This window comes from Pristis pectinata, chromosome 6, assembly GCF_009764475.1.
Source record: "Pristis pectinata isolate sPriPec2 chromosome 6, sPriPec2.1.pri, whole genome shotgun sequence".
In the NCBI taxonomy this organism is placed as follows: domain Eukaryota; kingdom Metazoa; phylum Chordata; class Chondrichthyes; order Rhinopristiformes; family Pristidae; genus Pristis; species Pristis pectinata.
This window is the reverse complement of record NC_067410.1, coordinates 19,717,363-19,737,070: the sequence shown is the minus strand read 5'-3', so window position 1 is coordinate 19,737,070 and position 19,708 is coordinate 19,717,363. Positions and strand designations below refer to the sequence as shown.

At 38.9% G+C, this 19,708-nt stretch overlaps 1 protein-coding gene across 3 annotated transcripts; it reads left to right on the top strand.

Moving 5' to 3' along the window:
- The first annotated feature begins 56 nt into the window (after positions 1-56).
- Positions 57-14,855, top strand: LOC127571210 (MKRN2 opposite strand protein-like). Of its 3 annotated transcripts, none has more exons than XM_052017368.1 (6): positions 57-244; positions 6,621-6,688; positions 8,637-9,102; positions 12,132-12,181; positions 12,631-12,793; positions 13,848-14,855. In XM_052017368.1, exons 3-6 carry the CDS (start codon positions 8,900-8,902, stop codon positions 14,074-14,076), a joined length of 645 nt encoding a protein of 214 aa, XP_051873328.1. In that variant the 5' UTR covers positions 57-244; positions 6,621-6,688; positions 8,637-8,899; the 3' UTR covers positions 14,077-14,855. The 3 variants fall into 3 exon arrangements, with proteins under 3 accessions (XP_051873328.1, XP_051873329.1, XP_051873330.1); XM_052017369.1 differs by having other exon boundaries at positions 65-197; XM_052017370.1 differs by lacking the exons at positions 57-244; positions 6,621-6,688 and having other exon boundaries at positions 8,913-9,019.
- Positions 14,856-19,708: the final 4,853 nt, after the last annotated feature.

Sequence of the window (19,708 nt, the reverse complement as noted above, 5' to 3'; positions counted from 1 at the left end):
GAGCCGTCCGGCGCTGTTTGTTTATTTCGTAACCGGGAAGTCAAGGGCGGCTGACGTCACGCCCCCGGGCAGCAGGGTTGCCCCGGCTGTTTGGCCACTGGAGGTTGTTTCTTGGAGCGGCTGGATCCTGGAGACGTCCTGGACCTTCCCCTGGTTTCTGCCCTCAGGGGTCGGACCATGGTGGTCCACTCCGTCCGGTACTTGGAATTAAAAGAAAACAGAGAATGCTGGAAATAGTTAGCAGGTCAGGAGATAGAGAGAGAGAGAAATGGAGTCATCGTTTCAAGGTGCTGACCTTTCATCAGCAGTGGAAAATGTTAGATTCGGGCGTGCCATGGCACAGGCAGTCAACCTTGGCTGCCTGCTTCTTGTCCGCGCCCTTATGGCACAGGAAAGGAGAATTCAAAGCAGCAAAGAGAGAAGGCAAAGGAGGAAAAGTTAAAGATGTAAGAGAGTCTATGGGGTGTCCATCAGGGTAGACCCGAGGCTTTATGGGGCTGGTGGGTACCTCAGAAACTGGGGTACATGTAGAAACCAGATGAAGATCTGATGTTTCCATTTAGTTGTTCTCCTTTATTTGATTTTCATTTGCTATCGCTAGAGCAATCCAATGTATCCGTGTCCATTAAATTACAAAAGGAATGGCAGTTGTTCGTGACACCTGGCGTCAAATGGGGCAGTGCTGACGGCAAACAACTGTTATGGACTCAGTGAAAGTCCCTTTAAGATAGAGAGTGTGTGTGTATGTGTGTGTGGGGCGTACTTACGTCAATAGAAGATAAAGGACGTAATGACGTTGTTGAAGAAGAAGAAGAAAGAGAGAGAGAGAAGGGAGAGAGACACCAGCCTGCTTGTTTTCTCTATCGATGGATGAGAAACAATAACTGTGTTTACCACTGAAATCCATGTATGGAAGTTGGAAGTAATCCGGTGGCGTTCACTTTGTTGCTGACCTGTAGAAGGAAACAGGTATTTGTATGTGGACGACCACGGTTCGGATGCTTTTCGGGGTGAGGAAGTCACTACCGAGTAAACACTGAAGTGTCGTTTGGGTTCCATCGTGGAACATTTGGATTTCGTATGTACTCTCTCTATGTTTTTCTACATCTACATCTTATCTTCAGACAACGGTGGTTGTTGAAGAAGCCCTTGCTCATGTTTCACCTTATGGCTTGCGGAACTGAACTTTAAGAACCATTCCGGAACTGAAAGTTTTGGACTTTGTCACACACACACACGAAGAGTTTAGTTTTGGGGTTAACGTTCGAGGTTAACATTTTTGAATTCTAACATACTAACATTTTTACTTTTATTTTACGTATTATCATAAGTAGTGATTAATAAAATAGTTTTTAACACTGAATCCATGCTCAGTGTGTTTCTTTGTTGCTGGTTCGTGACAAAATTGGGGGCTCGTCCGGGATAGTTCCCAAGGTTAACGAGTGTCATCTGGGATCGTTCCCCAGAGTGACGAAATTTGTTCGAGATTCAATCCAAAGATTTTTGAGGGAGGTCTGATAAATTCTTTTTAATTGGCTTGTGTGTGTGGAAACCAGCAGCAATGGATATTAAGGCATTTTTGGAGTCACCAACCCAAAAGGGATTGGAGGTGGCGAAAAAGGATGATCTGATAAAGATTGCTACAAGGCTAACCTTACAGAAGTAAAGCAGTCTATGAGAAAGGCAGATATTCAGAGACTGATAGCTGGCCATTATGTGGAAAAGAAAGTGTTTGAGAAGGAAGTGTTAAAACAGTTTCCTGGCAGTGAAATAGCAATTTCTGAGGCACAGGTGCAGCTGGCAAAGATAGAGGCTGAACGAGAGCAAAATAAATTAGAAGCTGAACGAGAAGAAAAGAGATTAGAGGCTGAACAAAAGCTAACTCAGATGAAGATAGAGGCTGATCTAGCAATGAAGCAGATGGAATTGAAGAGGATGGAGCTGGATAGTGAGGAGAAGGAAAAACAGAGGCAGCATGAGTTACAAATGAAGCGTAGGAGTTCGGAATCTGATTCTGATGATGGTTTTTCAGCCAGCAGGGAGGTTCGATTAGTCCCTCCGTTTGAAGAAGATCAGGTTGATCAGTATTTCCAACATTTTGAAAAGGTTGCTGAGAGTTCAAACTGGCCAAGGAAAGGATGGGCTCTTATGGTACAGAGTGTGATTAAAGGTAAAGCTCAAAAAGCTTATTCTGCTTTGTCTGTTGAGGATGCAGCTGATTATACCAAGGTAAAACAAGCTATATTGAAGGCCTATGAATTGGTCCCTGAGGCTTATAGACAAAAATTCAGAGACTTGAGGAAATCTGCAGATCAGACTTATATGGAATTTGCCAATGGAAAGAGAATATGTTTTGAACGATGGTACATGGCTAAAAATGTAGATGGGGATTTTGATAAATTGAAAGAATTGATACTAAGTGGAAGACTTAAAAGATGTGTTCCAGCTGAATTAACAACATATTTAAATGAAAAGGCAGTGGAAACTTTACAAGAAACTGCTAGGTTGGCAAATGATTATGCTTTAACCCATAAATCCAAATGGGGACAACCTAAAACCTTTCAAAAGAGTTACAAGGACAATCCAGGTAAACCAGAGATTAAATTGGGAGGTAATCAAAAAGGAAAAGATGAAAAGAAGCCAGGGCTGGAGAAACCTGTTGAGCGTACTTGTTATTACTGTAAGAAACCTGGCCATGTGATAGCTAATTGTGCCCTTTTGAAGAAAAGGAAGGAAGCTGGGCCCAATGCTTGCTTTCAGGCAATTAAAAATCAAAAAGGTTTAGGAGATGCTGTTAAAGATCAGTCCTTGCAAGAGGTAAAGGCTGAAAAGTTGGAGGAGGTGAGAAAGGAATTCTGTTCTTATCTATCAGAGGGTTTTGTTTCACTGAATGATGAGTCACCCCAGGTGCCAGTGAAAATTCTTAGAGATACTGGGGCTAGTCAATCTCTCTTGCTGGACAGTGTTTTAAATTTTGGTGAAGAAAGTGACACTGGTGAAGTAAATCTAGTACGAGGCGTTACAGGTGAGACCATGTCTGTCCCTTTTCACAGGGTGATTTTAAAGTCAAAGTTCGTAGAAGGACCAGTCGAGATAGGGATAAGACCTAGTTTGCCAGTGGAAGGAGTTTCTTTGTTATTGGGAAATGACCTTGCAAATGGAGAAAGTGATCCTGTGGTACGGTTAACAACCAAACCAAGGATTGATGAGTCTGAGAATGATCCAGATGTTTACCCATCATGTGCAGTGACTCGAGCTAGAGCTAGAGAATTAGCCAAGACAGACAGTCCGGTGCAGTCTGATGTGGTTCCTTGTGACAGTCCTAAACAGGAAGAAAATTATGATGCCTTATCTGAGACTTTTCTGTCTTCACTGGAGGATCAACATCCTTATAGTGAACCTGAATTTAAAGATTTGTCTTTGTCGAGGAAGGATTTTATGGTGGAACAGACAAAGGACCCTGAGTTGACAGAATTGAAAGAAAAAGCACCTTCATGTGAGGAGATTGAAAAAGTACCAATTGGATATTATGTCAAAAAAACGGAGTGTTAATGAGGAAGTGGAGATCTCCCCATGTCCAAAAATTTAAAACTCGGTTGGAGAGAGTCTGCCAGCTAGCGAGAGAGAATCTGAAAACAAGCCAGATAAGAATGAAGACATATTTTGATAGACGTGCTCGGCCTAGGACATTCGCAGTGGGGCAAAAGGTGTTGGTATTTTTCCCTAGCCAAAATAATCCCTTGCAATCTCATTTTTCTGGACCCTATGCTATTGAATCTCGAGTGACTGATCTAACATATATAATCAAAACACCAGATAGACGCAAGAAAACACAACTCTGTCATGTAAACATGCTAAAACCTTATTATGAGAGGGATTCAGTTGTGGCCTTGGTGGATGATGTAAGGTTGTTTCTAGAATGCCTGATGTTGATGTTGAGGAAGGCCAATTTAGACCAAATATTGTTCCATCAAAACTAAAAAACCAAAATATCCTGGAGAACCTTGAAACGAAGTTGGACCATTTACAAGTTTCACAAAGACAACAGATGAGAGAATTAATTTTAAAATTTAAAAATCTGTTCCCAGATGTTCCAAACAGAACATCGGTAATTACCCATGATGTTGATGTTGGGGATTCAAACCAATCAAACAACACCCATATCGAATGAATGTGGGAAAAAGTAACTTGTTGATCAGGAAATAAAATACATGTTGGAAAATGATATTATTAGACATTCTACTTCAAATTGGAGTTCGCCCTGTGTTATTGTACCTAAACCTGATGGAACTGTTAGATTTTGCACAGATTAGAGGAAAGTGAATGCTGTAACAAAGTCAGATGCTTACCCTATTCCTAGGGTGGATGATTGCATAGACAGAGTGGGAAAGGCAAAATTTCTTACAAAGATTGACCTATTAAAAGGGTACTGGTGTGTTCCATTAACAGATAGAGGAAGGGAGATTTCAGCCTTCGTAACCCCTTCTGGATTGTATGAATACAATGTTTTGCCATTTGGAATGAAAAATGCTCCGGCAACATTTCAAAGAATGATTAATTCAGTGATTCATGGGTTAAAACATACAGATGCCTACATTGATGACTTAGTGATTGGGAATGATACATGGGAGGATCACATCTCTGCGTTAGAAAGGTTGTTTGAAAGACTTTCCAAGGCTAACCTTACAGTTAACTTGGCTAAAAGTGAATTTGGCCATGCCACTGTGACGTATCTTGGTTATGTTGTAGGTCAAGGCAAGCAAGCTCCTGTTCAGGCAAAAGTTCAAGCAATATCTGAGTTCCCTATTCCCACAGGTACGAGGACTGTTACAAGATTTTTGGGAATGGTTGGATATTACCGAAAATTTTGTAAAAATTTTGCTGATATTGCTCTTCCCCTAACTAATCTTCTGAAGAAGGGAGTAAAGTTTGTTTGGACAGATTCTTGTCAAGAAGCATTTAAGAATCTGAAAGCCATTTTATGCTACCATCCTGTGCTCAGAACACCTGACTTTGAAAAGCCATTTTCATTAGCAGTAGATGCCAGTGATGAAGCTGCAGGAGCTGTGTTGTTGCAGAAGGGTGACCTTGATGATATTGACCATCCTGTAGCTTACTTTTCAAAGAAATTTAATGAGCATCAAAAGAATTATTCCACCATAGAGAAAGAATTACTGTCGCTTGTTTTAGCCTTGCAACATTTCAGTGTATATGTTTGCACCGCTCAGAAACCATTGACTGTATATACAGATCATAACCCACTGGTGTTTCTGAGCCGAGTCAAAAACAAGAACAGAAGGCTGTTAAACTGGAGTTTAATTTTGCAAGAGTTTGATCTCATGATAACTCACATTAAAGGCAAAGATAATGTGATTGCTGATTGTCTTTCCCGATGTTAAATGGGAAACATGTATCTGTACTATTCTGATAGTCTGTAGTTGTGTAGCATGATAATTATTAACATTATTAACTATGCGCGGTTAAAATTTTCTTGGGAAATTTTTTTTTTAGGTGGGAGGTGTTATGGACTCAGTGAAAGTCCCTTTAAGATAGAGAGTGTGTGTGTATGTGTGTGTGGGGCGTACTTACGTCAATAGAAGATAAAGGACGTAATGACGTTGTTGAAGAAGAAGAAGAAAGAGAGAGAGAGAAGGGAGAGAGACACCAGCCTGCTTGTTTTCTCTATCGATGGATGAGAAACAATAACTGTGTTTACCACTGAAATCCATGTATGGAAGTTGGAAGTAATCCGGTGGAGTTCACTTTGTTGCTGACCTGTAGAAGGAAACAGGTATTTGTATGTGGACGACCACGGTTCGGATGCTTTTCGGGGTGAGGAAGTCACTACCGAGTAAACACTGAAGTGTCGTTTGGGTTCCATCGTGGAACATTTGGATTTCGTATGTACTCTCTCTATGTTTTTCTACATCTACATCTTATCTTCAGACAACGGTGGTTGTTGAAGAAGCCCTTGCTCATGTTTCACCTTATGGCTTGCGGAACTGAACTTTAAGAACCATTCCGGAACTGAAAGTTTTGGACTTTGTCACACACACACACACGAAGAGTTTAGTTTTGGGGTTAACGTTCGAGGTTTAACATTTTTGAATTCTAACATACTAACATTTTTACTTTTATTTTACGTATTATCATAAGTAGTGATTAATAAAATAGTTTTTAACACTGAATCATGCTCAGTGTGTTTCTTTTGTTGCTGGTTTGTGACACAACGAAATGTTTGAGTAGCAATGGGAGTAATATCATCCGCGATTATAGCTGTATATGTACAATACATAAGTGAAATTAACTTCTGTTAAAATATATTCTGTAAGTTCTATTATTAATTGTACCCCTTAAAGTAAGAGGTATATAGATCTTATCTCGATGACATTGGGTAACCCTAGTGGCAAGCGTAAAGTGAAAAGTGGATAGAAGTGAAAAGTAGACACAAAAAAAAACCAGATTTTTCAGTAAAACAGCATTTCCCCAATTATTTTTATTTTGCATGATGCCGAGTTGGAGATTCTTATCACTTAAATTGATTTTAACTCAATACGTCAAAACAATTATCAGATGTAGTTGATTTTGGAATGAAAATAATTCTTCTTCCTATGTTAAAGGTGTTGCATTAACAAGAAGCTGGATTGCAATATATGGAGTTATTTTGGATAACCCGAGTGTTCCACAGGTGGGTGCTGCTGCACAACTTGTTTCTTGTCTGTGGGTGAAATCCCGTGAGAGTTTAAAGGTGCACGAGAGCTGGAGTTTCAGGAAAGATGTCGATTTCTCCTTCTGCGGATCGGACAGTTTTGTGTCAAGGTGCCAGAAGAATATCCCCATTTTGTAGTTATTGTTAGAAAAATACCTTGAGCTGCTGCAAAACCAGCTACTGGAAGTCTACAGAGTCCACTTTATGAAGCAAGTATTTTTAGATGCTAGCTTTAGGAGACTATCGTTGTGTTACCTGATCGTTTTTGTTAAAGAAGATTAGCAAAGATTATGAAGTTATTATTCATGAGGATGTCAGACTCTCAATTCGGATCAACTGAATAAATATTTACAAATTATTTTAAGTAATCAATCAAAAAGTCCATTTGAACTATGATAGAGGTATTGTGTTTATTCAACGAATATCTGCAAGAATAAATGTATATAGCAGTCATATTAAATGAGTAATTACTGTTTGTACAAAGGATATACCGGTAAACGGTTACTTAGTTATTCTTGTTGGCAAGGTGGTTCTCACAGAGCGGAAACGTCCTATTTTTCTATTTCTACAGCAGCAACAATTGTCCTTTAGAAAAGCAATGAAAGCGTTCAACAGCTGCACGGTTTGAATTTGCCCGAGCCGCATTTTGTTTCTCGCAGGTGTAGACAAGAGGCTCAACATGGTGTTGAATAATTCTTTACTAACCCGCAAAGTTAAACATTTACACATGCTCCAATGTTCACTCCATGAGAGGGAAAGGGCTTGAAACTTAAGTAATTTGGTGGATAATTAAACATACCCGTAACAAACATCGCATGACACACAGGATCGGCGCTGCATGAAGTCTGTGCCACTCATAAAAACAACCAAGGCACATATTGGTTCGGAAATCTTCCTCGCTAGTGGAATGAGTGGTTATTCTCCGAAACGAATGCCCCTCCGGGAGGGAGGGTCTTCTATTTAACCCCGTTCTGGACTCCAGACCCATTAGTGTTGTTCATTCTTAACCACTTCATCCGTTCAGGAGCCGTCAGAAATGAATAATAAATTAATAATAATAATTTCTAGTAACACCCGCATCCCGTGAATAAATACAAGAAAATAAGAGTAGGAATATTCACCCGGCCCCTGAAACCTCTCCCGCCATTCAATATGACCATGGCTGATCTACCCCTGGCCTCAGCCTCTCTGTGCCAGGGCTCTCAACCCTCGACCTTTCAAAAAAATAACCTGACTTCTAATTTGAATTACTTCTAAGAATGAAAGTAATATAATTACTATAAATATATAATCGAAGCAGCCCCACAACTCTCTGGGGGAGAGAATTCCAGAGATTCGCCACCCTCTGCGCGAATGAATGAATAAGTTAAAAAGTGCTCCAGAACTATGTAAGTGGTAGTTATTTCCTTTCAGTTCCACGTCAAGTACAACAACTCACAAATGAATCTTCCCTTGACTCCATCAGCTGCCTCAGCACCTCTGGCAGATTCAGGAACGATGGATGCCTTTCCCACACTCTTATCAAGAGTCTTTCTCCCACCTCTGCAACACTGAACACTTCCACCTTTCCCGGAATTTCCCTCATCTTCGGGGTTGCCCGATCTAAAGCTGTTCTTGGCCATTTCTGCGCGTTACCCAAACAACCCAGGTCACAGATTCCCACCTTCACGGGCCCTGCAACTCAGCAAAGTCATTTTAAATTTATATTGTCTGTGGCTTGCCTATCCCTGAACGACCATCGTACTTTGAATGACCTGGGGGTCTGCATCAACTTTCTTCACTTTCAGATAAATTGGCCAACAAAATACGAAGCAACATACAACAAGGAGTACTGGAAATATACATCAGCTCCATCGACCTCTGAAATGAAGGCAGGCAATATTTCAGTGGGCGTTCAACCTCAGCAATTTTGTTTTTATTTCTACAGATCTGTTTGCAGTGAGTAGAACGGGGCCTTAATTTAACACAATCCGTCCGTCTCCTCGAACATCAGCCACCAAACATCTTCCTGACATGGGGCAATTAATAATTACTGCCTAATGTTCCAATTCTGATTGGTTCTTATTACTGTCGATCTTGTCGGCGCTGTCGAGGAAACTGGATGGAATTGGTATTTAAAGAGACCGCGGGATTGCAACAAATTACTTGCCTCGTTTGGATGACTTCCGTGCTCGACTGGAGAAGAAAGGGATGGAGCATCGTGTTATAACGTTTCGTCATTGTGAGAAAGATATTTATTGTTTTAATGTACCGCCGGAGTGTCCGATCTGTGGTCAGAGCCTCTTAGGACGAAGACTGGAGGATGCCCCGGTCAGTATTCCCAACTGCTTTGTAGATGGACATCATGAAAAGTGTTCATTCCTGATCAAACCTACTAATGGATCGTTCCTGAGGTAAAAGAAAACTCTCGATAGTGGAACGGAAACATTAACCATCTAGAATTTGCAGCACTAAAGTTACACCAAAATCTGTTATGCTCAAAACCTGATGCAGATTCGGTTCTATGGTTTATAGAACACAGACCAGAGGAGAGTAAAGCACAGGAACAGATCCTTCGGCCCACGATGTATGTGCCGACCATGATGCCAATTTAAACTGCACATATGTCTGCACATGGGAGATATCCCTCCATTCACTGCCTGTTCATGTCTATCTAAATGCGTCTTAATCGTTGCTATGGTGTCTGCTTCCATCACCTCCCCTTGCAGTGGGTTCGGGGCACCTACCACTCTTGGAGTAAAAAAAAACTTGCCTTGTAAATCTCCTTTAAACTTTCCCCCTATCCCCTTAAAGCTATGCTTTTTTGACATTTCCCCCGGGGAAAAAACTGACTTTCTACCCTATTTATGCCTCTCATTTATTTTACATGCTTCTATCAGGTCTCCCCTTAGCCTCCAATGCTCCAGAGAAAACAATCCAAGTTTATCCAAGCTCTCCTTACAGCTAATACTCTCTCCAGGCAGCATCCTGGTGAACCTTCTCTATGCCTCTACATTTTCCCTGTAATGTAGCAACCAGAACCGCATGCAATACTCCAAATGTGGCTGAACCAAAGTGTTACACAGCTGTAACATTCCCATCTTTTATACTTAATGCCCCCGACCAGTGAAGGCAAGTATGCCAATATGCTGCCTTTACTACCCCATCTACTTGTGTTGCCATTTTCAGGGAGCTATTCACTTGTACTCCAAGATTCATCTGTACATCAATGCTGCCATTTCCTTTCCTCTTACATTTGACCTCCAAAAATGCAACACCTCACACTTGCACGGATTAAACTCCATCTGCCATTTCTCTGCCCACATTGCCAACTGATCTATATCCTGCTGAAACCTTTGTCAATCTGCCTCAGAATCCACAACTCTGGCAATTCTTGTGTCGCCTGCAAATTTACTAATCAGCCCACCTACATTTTCATCCAGATATATATATTACAAACAAGTGTTTGAAACAAAAACAAAATCAATTTTTTATCTAAAGCTTACATTTTCTAAAATGCACCTGTACAAGTTTATATGGAAATCAGATTAAAAATTATGTGGTGAATAATTGGTTCATAGGGATTTGGGTTGCTGTCCAGCCCAATCCAATTTATTTGCTTGATCTGTTAAATATGTCTACAAGTTTTTTATCTGTTGCCTGTTTATATGTTCTCCACTGAACACTGGTCTGGCACACTCCATACGAAGGACAGAAGATTCATTGGGTCACTTTAACGTGAAGAAACCACGCTCTGAAACCTTGAACTGTTGCTCCCAGAAAACAAAAAAATATGTAGAAATATAACATATTTAAACAGTGGTTTAATGCTTTTGAGAAAACAAATCCTCTAAATTTGTGGGATTATTTTTCAATATTTTCTGCCAGTGGTTGGCATCAATATGTGTTCACATTGATTCGTAGATAGTAGTAGATCAGCCAATTACAAATACAAGAGACAAATCAGACCTGACAATTTCTGTTAGTGTAGAACTTGATTTCTAGCCCCTCTTTTTTCCTCCTCACCTTTGACCCATCCCCCAGTGGATCTGCTCTCCCCACCTCTCTCACACCTATCACTATCTCTTACCTGCACCTACCTCATCACCACCCTGTGCCCATCCCACCTCCCCTCTTTTGTCCACCTATCAGTGTTCTGCTTTTCCCTCCTATATATTGGGCTTCCCCTTTTCCTGTCTTCAGTCCTGAAGAAGGGTCCTGACTTGAAATGTTGACCACCTGCTTTTCTCCACGGATGCTGCCTGGCCTGCTGAGTTCCTCCAGCATCATTGTGTTTTTCATCTAGATTCCAGTGTCTGCAGTCCTTTGTTTCTCTTGGTTGCATGCATCACATTTACGATGATTGAAATGTTCTGTATTAGTAGAAAGCATTAGGTTCCAGAAAAATTCCAATGATTTCATGAAAAATAGCCATCCATATTGTTTCCTTACAGGTTACTTAGTTAAATGACAGAAAATCACATTATGATGTTATTGCTTTGAAACTTGCCTCTGAGTCAGAAGTTTGCACATTCAGTTCCAACCTAGGTTAAGGTTAACAGTTCAGAGCAGTACTGAATAGGATGTGATGGAATACTGCAAAGATCAGAGGTGGTCTCTTGGTTAACATTTATCCCTCAACCAACACTAAATAAATAATTGCATCAACATTTTTGTTTAATTGGTCCGAAAGCAAAATACTGCAGATGCCTGTGTGACATGTGGCATTTGAAAAGGTTTTTTTTCCCAATAGTAAAATGTTTTGAGATATCTTGAGGTCATGAAAGGCACTATATAGATGGAAGTTTCCCCCCCCCCCCCCCACCCACCCATGCCCTTGTGTAACACTTATAGGACAAGGCCTTAGATTTCTAAACCACAATTAGTCAAACAAATATCTCTTTTACAAGTGTAACAGTCTACAGGTCTTGTGTAGGATTATTTTCTACCAGTGGTTGGCATGTCCATGCACACCAGTAGACTTCACTTGAGAGACAAATTCTTGTCCATTTGCTATGGATTTTTTGCTCACGTGTAGTTATAGTTGTAGGGTTAGTAACAAAAGGGCAACATGAGACCCAATGAAGCTTAGTTTTAATCATCTATTTTCTTGTTTGCCTTATTTCCTTCAATGGTTCAGTGGTTTCTGTTCTTTTATCATGTTGATAATTCACCAAGATGTGAAAATATCTTTCTGTCCACATTAACTTGTTTCAAGTTTTCCTTTTCCTATGTGTCTTTTCATATTTATTTCAAATTTGTCCCAGTTTTAATTATATTTCTCATTTTTATTCATTACTTTCTATGACCCCTTTTCAAAATCTATTTCATAATTCCTACCAGTTAAATTGTTATCCAGCAATTTAACATGGTTAACATGGTTGTGTGAGATGGTTTTCCAAAAGAATTGCATTTAACGTTTAATATTACTGTTTTCCTTCAGAGAATATGATGGAAAAGCTGACCTTCATGTTGGTATCTCAAATACTGGGGGTGAGTTCAAAATAAGATCATACTTCTTATTTTCAAGTAATTACACCAAAATTGTAATGTGATATTTTGAGCTTAATTATTTTTATTTGAAGGATGTGGGAGTTTGGTATGCAACTAAACAGTAATTATGATATTAAATAATATTTGCTTATTTCATAACTAGCCTACTCTCCAAAGTTATTCTATTCCTGTTAGGCAAAGCTATGGCATTGGTACTGCATCAATAATGACCAGGTGATGTGATTGAGCAACGTACTGAGGAGGTCTTTTCCATGCATGAATTGACAGAAAGCATTTCTTTGTGAGAAATGTGTGTCGCTCAGAGTTCCAACAAAAATTCAAACTTGAATGTCAAAGATTTAAATTGTACCTTTTACCTATGCTTCCTGTAGGTTTTCTTAAGTACCAAGGTTCCCCTCCTGTAAGTTTTCACTATTCTTTTATTGCAGGAGTTGTGTACAATTACATTGAAACTGGTGTCCAGAGAGATGATTGTGGTTGGGAGGAATGTATTTCTGTTCCACTGGTACAACCAGACATGTACAACTTAATTAACCAGTGGGATCTTTATTTGGAGCAATTCTCCACTGCCGATGTGTGGCTACCAAACAGGTATGGATCACAAAATGTCATAGTTCAGGTCTTCTAGCCCACCAGGTTTACCTGGATACTTTCACCATGTAAACATTGGTTTCATCCTGGTGACGCAAGGGGCTGCAGTTACTGGAATATGGAGCAATACTTAATCTGCTGGAGGAACTCAGTGCGTCAAGCAGCATCTATCAAGGCGGGGGGGGGGGGGGGGGGGGGGGGGTGGGGTAGCAGACATTGTCAACATTGCGGGTCAAGACCTTACATCAGGATAGCATCTGCATGATCCTGGTTTCTGTCTTGTTTCTTATGCTTTAATCCAAATCATTTACAATACACCAATTACCAAAGAGATAAAAACATTTTTCTAAAACCTTATTTCCCTTTATATTCCCCACCACACTGTTCTCCCTTTCTATCAGTAGTTATGCACTGAATAGTGTGTGCTGAATCAACTGGAACATTTGAAAGAAGATGTAAGCATGGGCTTTCAAGCTCTTTATTGGAAAATGAGCTCGTGTTCACTGGGTGAAGTCACATTGGGATTGGCTTTTATGATTGTCTACACTGATGAGTAGAACTGCCATTTAAAGAGATTAGCACGCCTGAATCTCAACCCTAGTGGGAGATGAGTTATGGAGAAAATATTCAAAGGAAACAAAACATTGTTCATGTTACACAGATGACCAAAACTAAGAAAACAAACATTTGCATAAATCCAATTTTGTTTTAAAGAACAAAAATGTCTGGTTGCCACTGCACACAAAAGCTGCATATTGGATGAAATTCCAATCTGTAAGAGCAAATTAAAAGAAATCATTATACTCCTATGGTTCTGCCATATGGATAATACAACATATCAACTAACGCATATATTAAATTTCTGAGAAACCTACATTTTAAGCCCACCTCACCATCACCAACCCACGTCTTACTTGACACAAAATGGGTGTATAACGTTCCATTCTGTCATTTCCTTACCTTTTATGCTAACAGTTCAAAGTTACATTTGAACAACTATCACAGTTACAACAGAGTAATCAATTTTCCAAATGATTATCATTTGTACTTATAGGTATAATGAATATGAGCACAACTGCTACTCCTATGCATTGACCTTCATCAATCGTGTCCTGGTAGCACAAAGTAAGCGGCAGCTGAGCAGGATGGAATTTACTGAGAGGTTTGTGGTTCCACGGACAAAGAGAGCCTCCAAATACATCACACTTTATCGAGAGTTATGCAGAAGCTACTTTTATATTGCAGATGACTCACAAACTGAAGAATTTAGCAGCCAGTTGTAAAAACAAAACACAAACTATCAGTGAACAGCTCTTGTCTAAATTCATGACTTAAAAATATTACTACTAAGCCAGTGAAATGTGCAGAAAAATTAAACTTACATCTGATTAATACAATTATATTTCCTGCTATGTCCATTAGTTACAATGTAATCTTTTATTATAAATTAACCTCTAATTCTTTTTCTAAACTACACAAATTATTGCAAATGAAAGTAATATATAAATAATTGAAGTAAAAGAATTTTTTTTGGTAATGAATATACTATTCTGCTGTCAACAATCCGGAATTCTGGAGGTGCATACATTATTGTTCTCAAGATCGTACAATAAACTTGAAGTTTGAAAACATTGGTCGAGGTAAAAGGCTACATTTATAAATCTGAAGAGGGGAGCGAATTATTGTGGGGCAGTGCGTTGAATCAAATGATCTCAGCAACTCTGGGTTTGAATGGAAGAAAGCACCAAGGGTTCCTTATACTGTATGCTTTGTAGCTGAACTCTCTGGAAAGTGACAATAAACCTGTCAGTCCTCAACATCAATACAATATGAAACTGACTTAGCTTCTGCAATCTCTAAATGCATGTGGGAAATATTACTGACTGTGCTTCAAGGACTGCCAGTATTTAGTTGTTCCCACACAGGTCGGTCCTGGACTTGTGCAGATCTGCCCTAAGGCTGGGACTTCGAGTGAAAAGTGCCATCATGCTCTGTCACCAGGCTCAATCACTGGTCTCCATGCCCTGTTCAAGAGTGGAGTACCCATTCATTTGAATTGAGATTCTTGACTCGTAGATTTAAGTGAAATTTTTTCCAATAAGTATAAAACTTTAGTGTGGTTTCATTGATTTCAAAGTATTTTAATGCATTTTCTAATTATTTAATTTTTCAGAATTACCTTCACTTTAAATACTTTGTAAATGATTCCAAAGTTAATAGTTTTGAAATAACACCATTAAAAAAAGCCTCATGGACAAAATTGTTTAAAAAAAAATCACCTGAGGTTTTGACAGAAGGTAAAATTCTTCCCCCAGCATTGTCTTCTGTTAAAGGCTGTTAGGGCATTTCAGACAGGGCATTAGGTTTACCAGTCAATGTTTGAGTAGCAAGATGAGGCAGGCAGGTGAGGGGGTGTGAGCAATGATTCTGGGCAGCGGGCTTGGTTCAGCACGATTCACCTCCCAGGTCAAGGAATCTTGAAGATGCTATCAAGGATAATGCTGCCCTCCATCGAAACCACTGCTGAAGACTCAGAGATAAAAATCTTTTTGAAGTCATAAAATTGATCAGAATTTCAACTTTTTTTTCCAATATAGACTATTCTCACTTTTAAAACCCATGAACAACTTCAGTCCTGTTGAATGAAATGTAATTTTTAAACAGCATTTTAAGCTGCAATTACTGTTCAAATGAGTTATAAAAAATATTTTTGTGTGGAACATCTGCTGCTGAAATCTTCCAGAACATTCCAGAGCATGCCTGGCTGATATCCCTCATTCTGCACTTTACAAACTTAAAGTAATCCAAATCTCCATTGCCTGTAATCCATCATGTACCCCACCACTCCCATGTTCTCTGAGCTACACATTCTTAGTTATGCTTTGATTTTAAAATTCTCTTCTACTTTTCCCAATTCTACACCCCCTCCCCCAGGTCCTTGACACTTGTAATCCATCTGCCCCCTTACCTCCAATCCAGGTCTATAATCCTTCGATATATGCACTTCTGTGCATCTCTGCATTCAACAACTCAACAATTGGTAGCTTTGCATTCAGCTACCTAGCTCTGGGATTCTCTCCCAAAATCTCTTTGCTTCTCTTTTGTCCTCAAAATCTGCCATCAGGTCCAAGCCTTTAATAATTTCTCCCTATTTCTCCTTGGTTTATTTGGCAATGCTTCTGTAAAGTACTTTAAGATTTTTGCTATGTTAAAGACTATATAAATGTTAATCTGTCAGAATAATTAAATCAAACTACATGACTTAACTTTTAGAAAAATATACATATTTCGACTTCTACATTAAATTGTATGAGTACTTAGCAGTCTTTATTTCACCTTCTGCAAAATGTTTTAAAAGTTAGTTAGAATTTAGAACATTTTACTTCTTAGGTTGTGCAATTCCCACATGTGGCAATCAGACTGGCTTCTCAGCCTGCCTGCTGACACCACTATTGCTGGACATAAGTCCCCATTTGCCAACACTTGACATTAACTGACATCAGAATAGTCATGGAGTACAGAAACAGGCCCTTTGGCCCACCATGTCTTTGCTGACCATCAAATACCTGTCTATACTGATCACATTACCAGCATTTGGTCTGTAGCCTACCATGCTCCAAATGGTCCTCCAGATTCTCCTTAAATATGAGAGTACCTGATTCCACCAACTTCTCAGGTGGACTTCAACCGTCCTCCAGGTGAAAATTTCTTCAGATCCTCTCTAAACTTCTTACTCCTCATCTTAAACCTATGCCCTCCGATTTTAGACTCCCCTGCCATGTGGAAAAATTTCCTCACTATCTACCCTATCTGTGCCTCTCATAATTTTGTGTATAAAAAGGGGAAAGGCAAAATTCATACCACAGCAATCTCTAGCAATTTTCTGACAGCTTTTTGAGTTCAGCAGCAAGTGCCATTGCTTTGGCCCTAACTTCAAAATCTGCATCAATGTAAACATATCCTAGGATTGTGGTGATACTGACATACACAAAATTTATTACCTTGCTTGCATTACCTGGGCCCATACATGAAGAAAATAGCAGAAAATGATTGTATTTTGATTTCTGAAATCAAAATGCAAGCTTTGGAGGAACAAAATTGGTCAATGCAAGTAGCATAAAATGGGCTGATATCAAATCTACATCACTTGGTTTCCCTTTCCATTTAAGTCAATAAAATCTATTGCAATATTTACTATTTATAAAAAGGACAAACCTGCCAATCTGGATCACAAGAATATGCCAAAGCTATAATGCCAGTATGCCACTGTTACTTCACACACTACTGGATTGAAATTGCCATAGTGTTGAGTTGCAGACAGTTTAACAACTAACGGCTTTGATTTCACGAAAAAATTCAGAGCTACTTAAAATCAGTTCAGTTACTACATTTTCATCCCATGTTCCTATATGCTTTATTAAATTGCCTTATTATCTTCAAATATTTGTGTATTAACTGCACTGCGTTCATCTACCTTCTGTTATGTCATCAAAAACTGTCAAGATTACTCAAATATATCTGCGCCAGATCTCATTATTAGTCCATGCTTCGCCAACAGGCTGTTAAATTTCTCCCAGAGTAACGTTTCAAAAGTTTCCAATTGCTGACATTAAAGTGACTGGCCTGCACTTGTAAGATTTATCCTTCCATGTAAAATATTTGAATGCGGTGTGTCATATGCAAATCTACAGTACTTTAGCACAAGTTCTATATCATGGATTGTATAGCACCTCTGCAATTTCTAACATCACCTCCCTCAGCAACCCAAAAGATGCATCCCATTTGAATGGACGGCTGATCCACTACGAACATCGCATTTTCCTCTCATTCAAACTCGATGGCTTTGATCTTGATTTACAGAATGAATCAGAACATTCATCACATTGATACAGGCAATCTGGGAGTACAATGGTCTCAGGGATTCAGAAAGATAGGCCATAGGGATAATGCCACGCCTTTTTATTTTAGTCTGTGACAAATAGCCAAAGCTACAATTCTGGGATGCAAGATTGAAAAAAAAATCACTTAGAGATAAATTGCCAAAGTAGGGGCAGGTGGATGTGGAACCAAATGAGAGGAAGCCCAAAGAAAAGGACTGCTGGAAATGGAGGACAACCATGAAATTCAAAGCCAAGTCCATGATTAAAATAAACAAATATTCTTGAGTGATTTGAGTGAATGATTTCCTGGGTTTTGGAGAAATGTATCCAGGTGTTTATTTTGCTAACTGATTCTGTTCCATGAGGTGTTGGTATTATTTAATCATAGATTCCCAAGAGGCCTTTTTACTATTAATTTTTTAAACAACAACTAATTGTGTATGAGCAAAGCACATTCTCAATGCTGTGCTCACCTCCCATTTGATAAAGAACTTAAATATTTAAAATATAGCTGAAATCAACAATAATAATCCAATTTGAAAGAATGATTAACATTAAATTTCTAAATGGCAAAGGATCATCACTAGCTGTTCCATCCACACTTTTGATCACAACTCCTGTGATTATTAGAAAAAATCTTAAAACTGCACAATTTAACAATCATTAAATTTATTGTTATGTAATAATAATGTAGTGTTGAAAGTATCCTGACTAGTTGCATCATGGTCTGGTACTGCAATTCAAATGTGCAAGAACACAAGATCAGCAGAGAGTAGTGGACTCTGCCCAATACATCACGGGCACACCCCTCCCCACCATTAGTAGTATCTGCGGGAGGCACTGCCTCAAGAAGGCAGCACCTATCATCAAAGATCCCCACCATCCAGGCCAAGCCATCTTTTCATAGCTACCATCAGGCAGGAGGTAAAGAAGCCTGAAGTCCCACACCACCAGGTTCAAGAACAGCTATTTCCCTTCAACCATTTGGTTCATGAATCAACCGGCATAACTCTAATCACTACAGTTTAGCAACACTATGACCACTTTGCACTACAATGGACTGCTTTTTTTTGTTCTAATTGTGTTCTCTCTTATAAAAATTGTGTATAATTTATGTTTTTCTTGTGAATGCTGCTACAAGTAAGTTTTTCATTGCACTTGTGCATACACGTACTTGTGCATATGACAATAAACTTGACTTTGACTTTAATATTTGTGAAGATATTTGTAATATTTGTATTTCTTTCCTATGACAAATCTACCCAATTCTTGTGTAAGTTAAGAATAGATGCTTAAAAAGTCATCTGAAGCCAAATGATCTTTCAGTCTGGTTAAGTAATAACACCAACAGGAACAGTCTTTTAGACTAGGATTTTTCCAATTGCTTCGTAAATATTTAACAGACTTAAAATCTGAATTTGACCTGCATCAGTCTCAAGGGCTGCCTTTCACATTGCTCACGCTAGACAGATCACTTTTCAAAAAGTTTCCATCAAGTGTTTGAGTAAATAGAATAAACTGGTGTAATTGTGGCTGCGTGGCAGTGTGGAACGAAGGGATTAATCATGAAAAATAAATGTGTGATGTATAAACTCTGTAATCTGTGAGTATAAGTTAACAGCAGCAATTATAATGTGATACACTGGTGTGAATGATGTCTTAGTATTGCAATGGAGGTAATTTGGTGATTTTTGCAGTGGCCTTACAGTATGTTTATTTACCAGTTTCTCAGTAAGAATTGGTTTCAATCAACCGTTTCCCTAAACTTTGGTCATTTGAACAAGTCAGGTATTAGTAAAGGCAAAAAATAGCAAATACTGGTAACAGAAAATAATGATCAGCATCTTGAAAGTGAAGTGACATTTTCCATGCAGATGATTCACTGAAGTTAGCACTTATATTTTGATTTTAATTCACATTTAGATAAAAAATAGATGTTAGTTATTTTTTGGAAACTTTTTAAAGTTGGTGTATTCTTACATTGGAAGTGTTAATGAATCTTGCAAATATAGTAACAGTCTGATAATCTGTTAAT

Excerpts from the sequence above, each read along its gene's own strand:
- LOC127571210 (XM_052017368.1), top strand. The coding sequence starts at position 8,900 with ATGGAGCATCGTGTTATAACGTTTCGTCATTGTGAGAAAGATATTTAT. Across the intron at positions 9,103-12,131 it reads ACTAATGGATCGTTCCTGAG|AGAATATGATGGAAAAGCTG; the intron begins GTAAAAGAAAAC and ends GTTTTCCTTCAG. Across the intron at positions 12,182-12,630 it reads TGGTATCTCAAATACTGGGG|GAGTTGTGTACAATTACATT; the intron begins GTGAGTTCAAAA and ends CTTTTATTGCAG.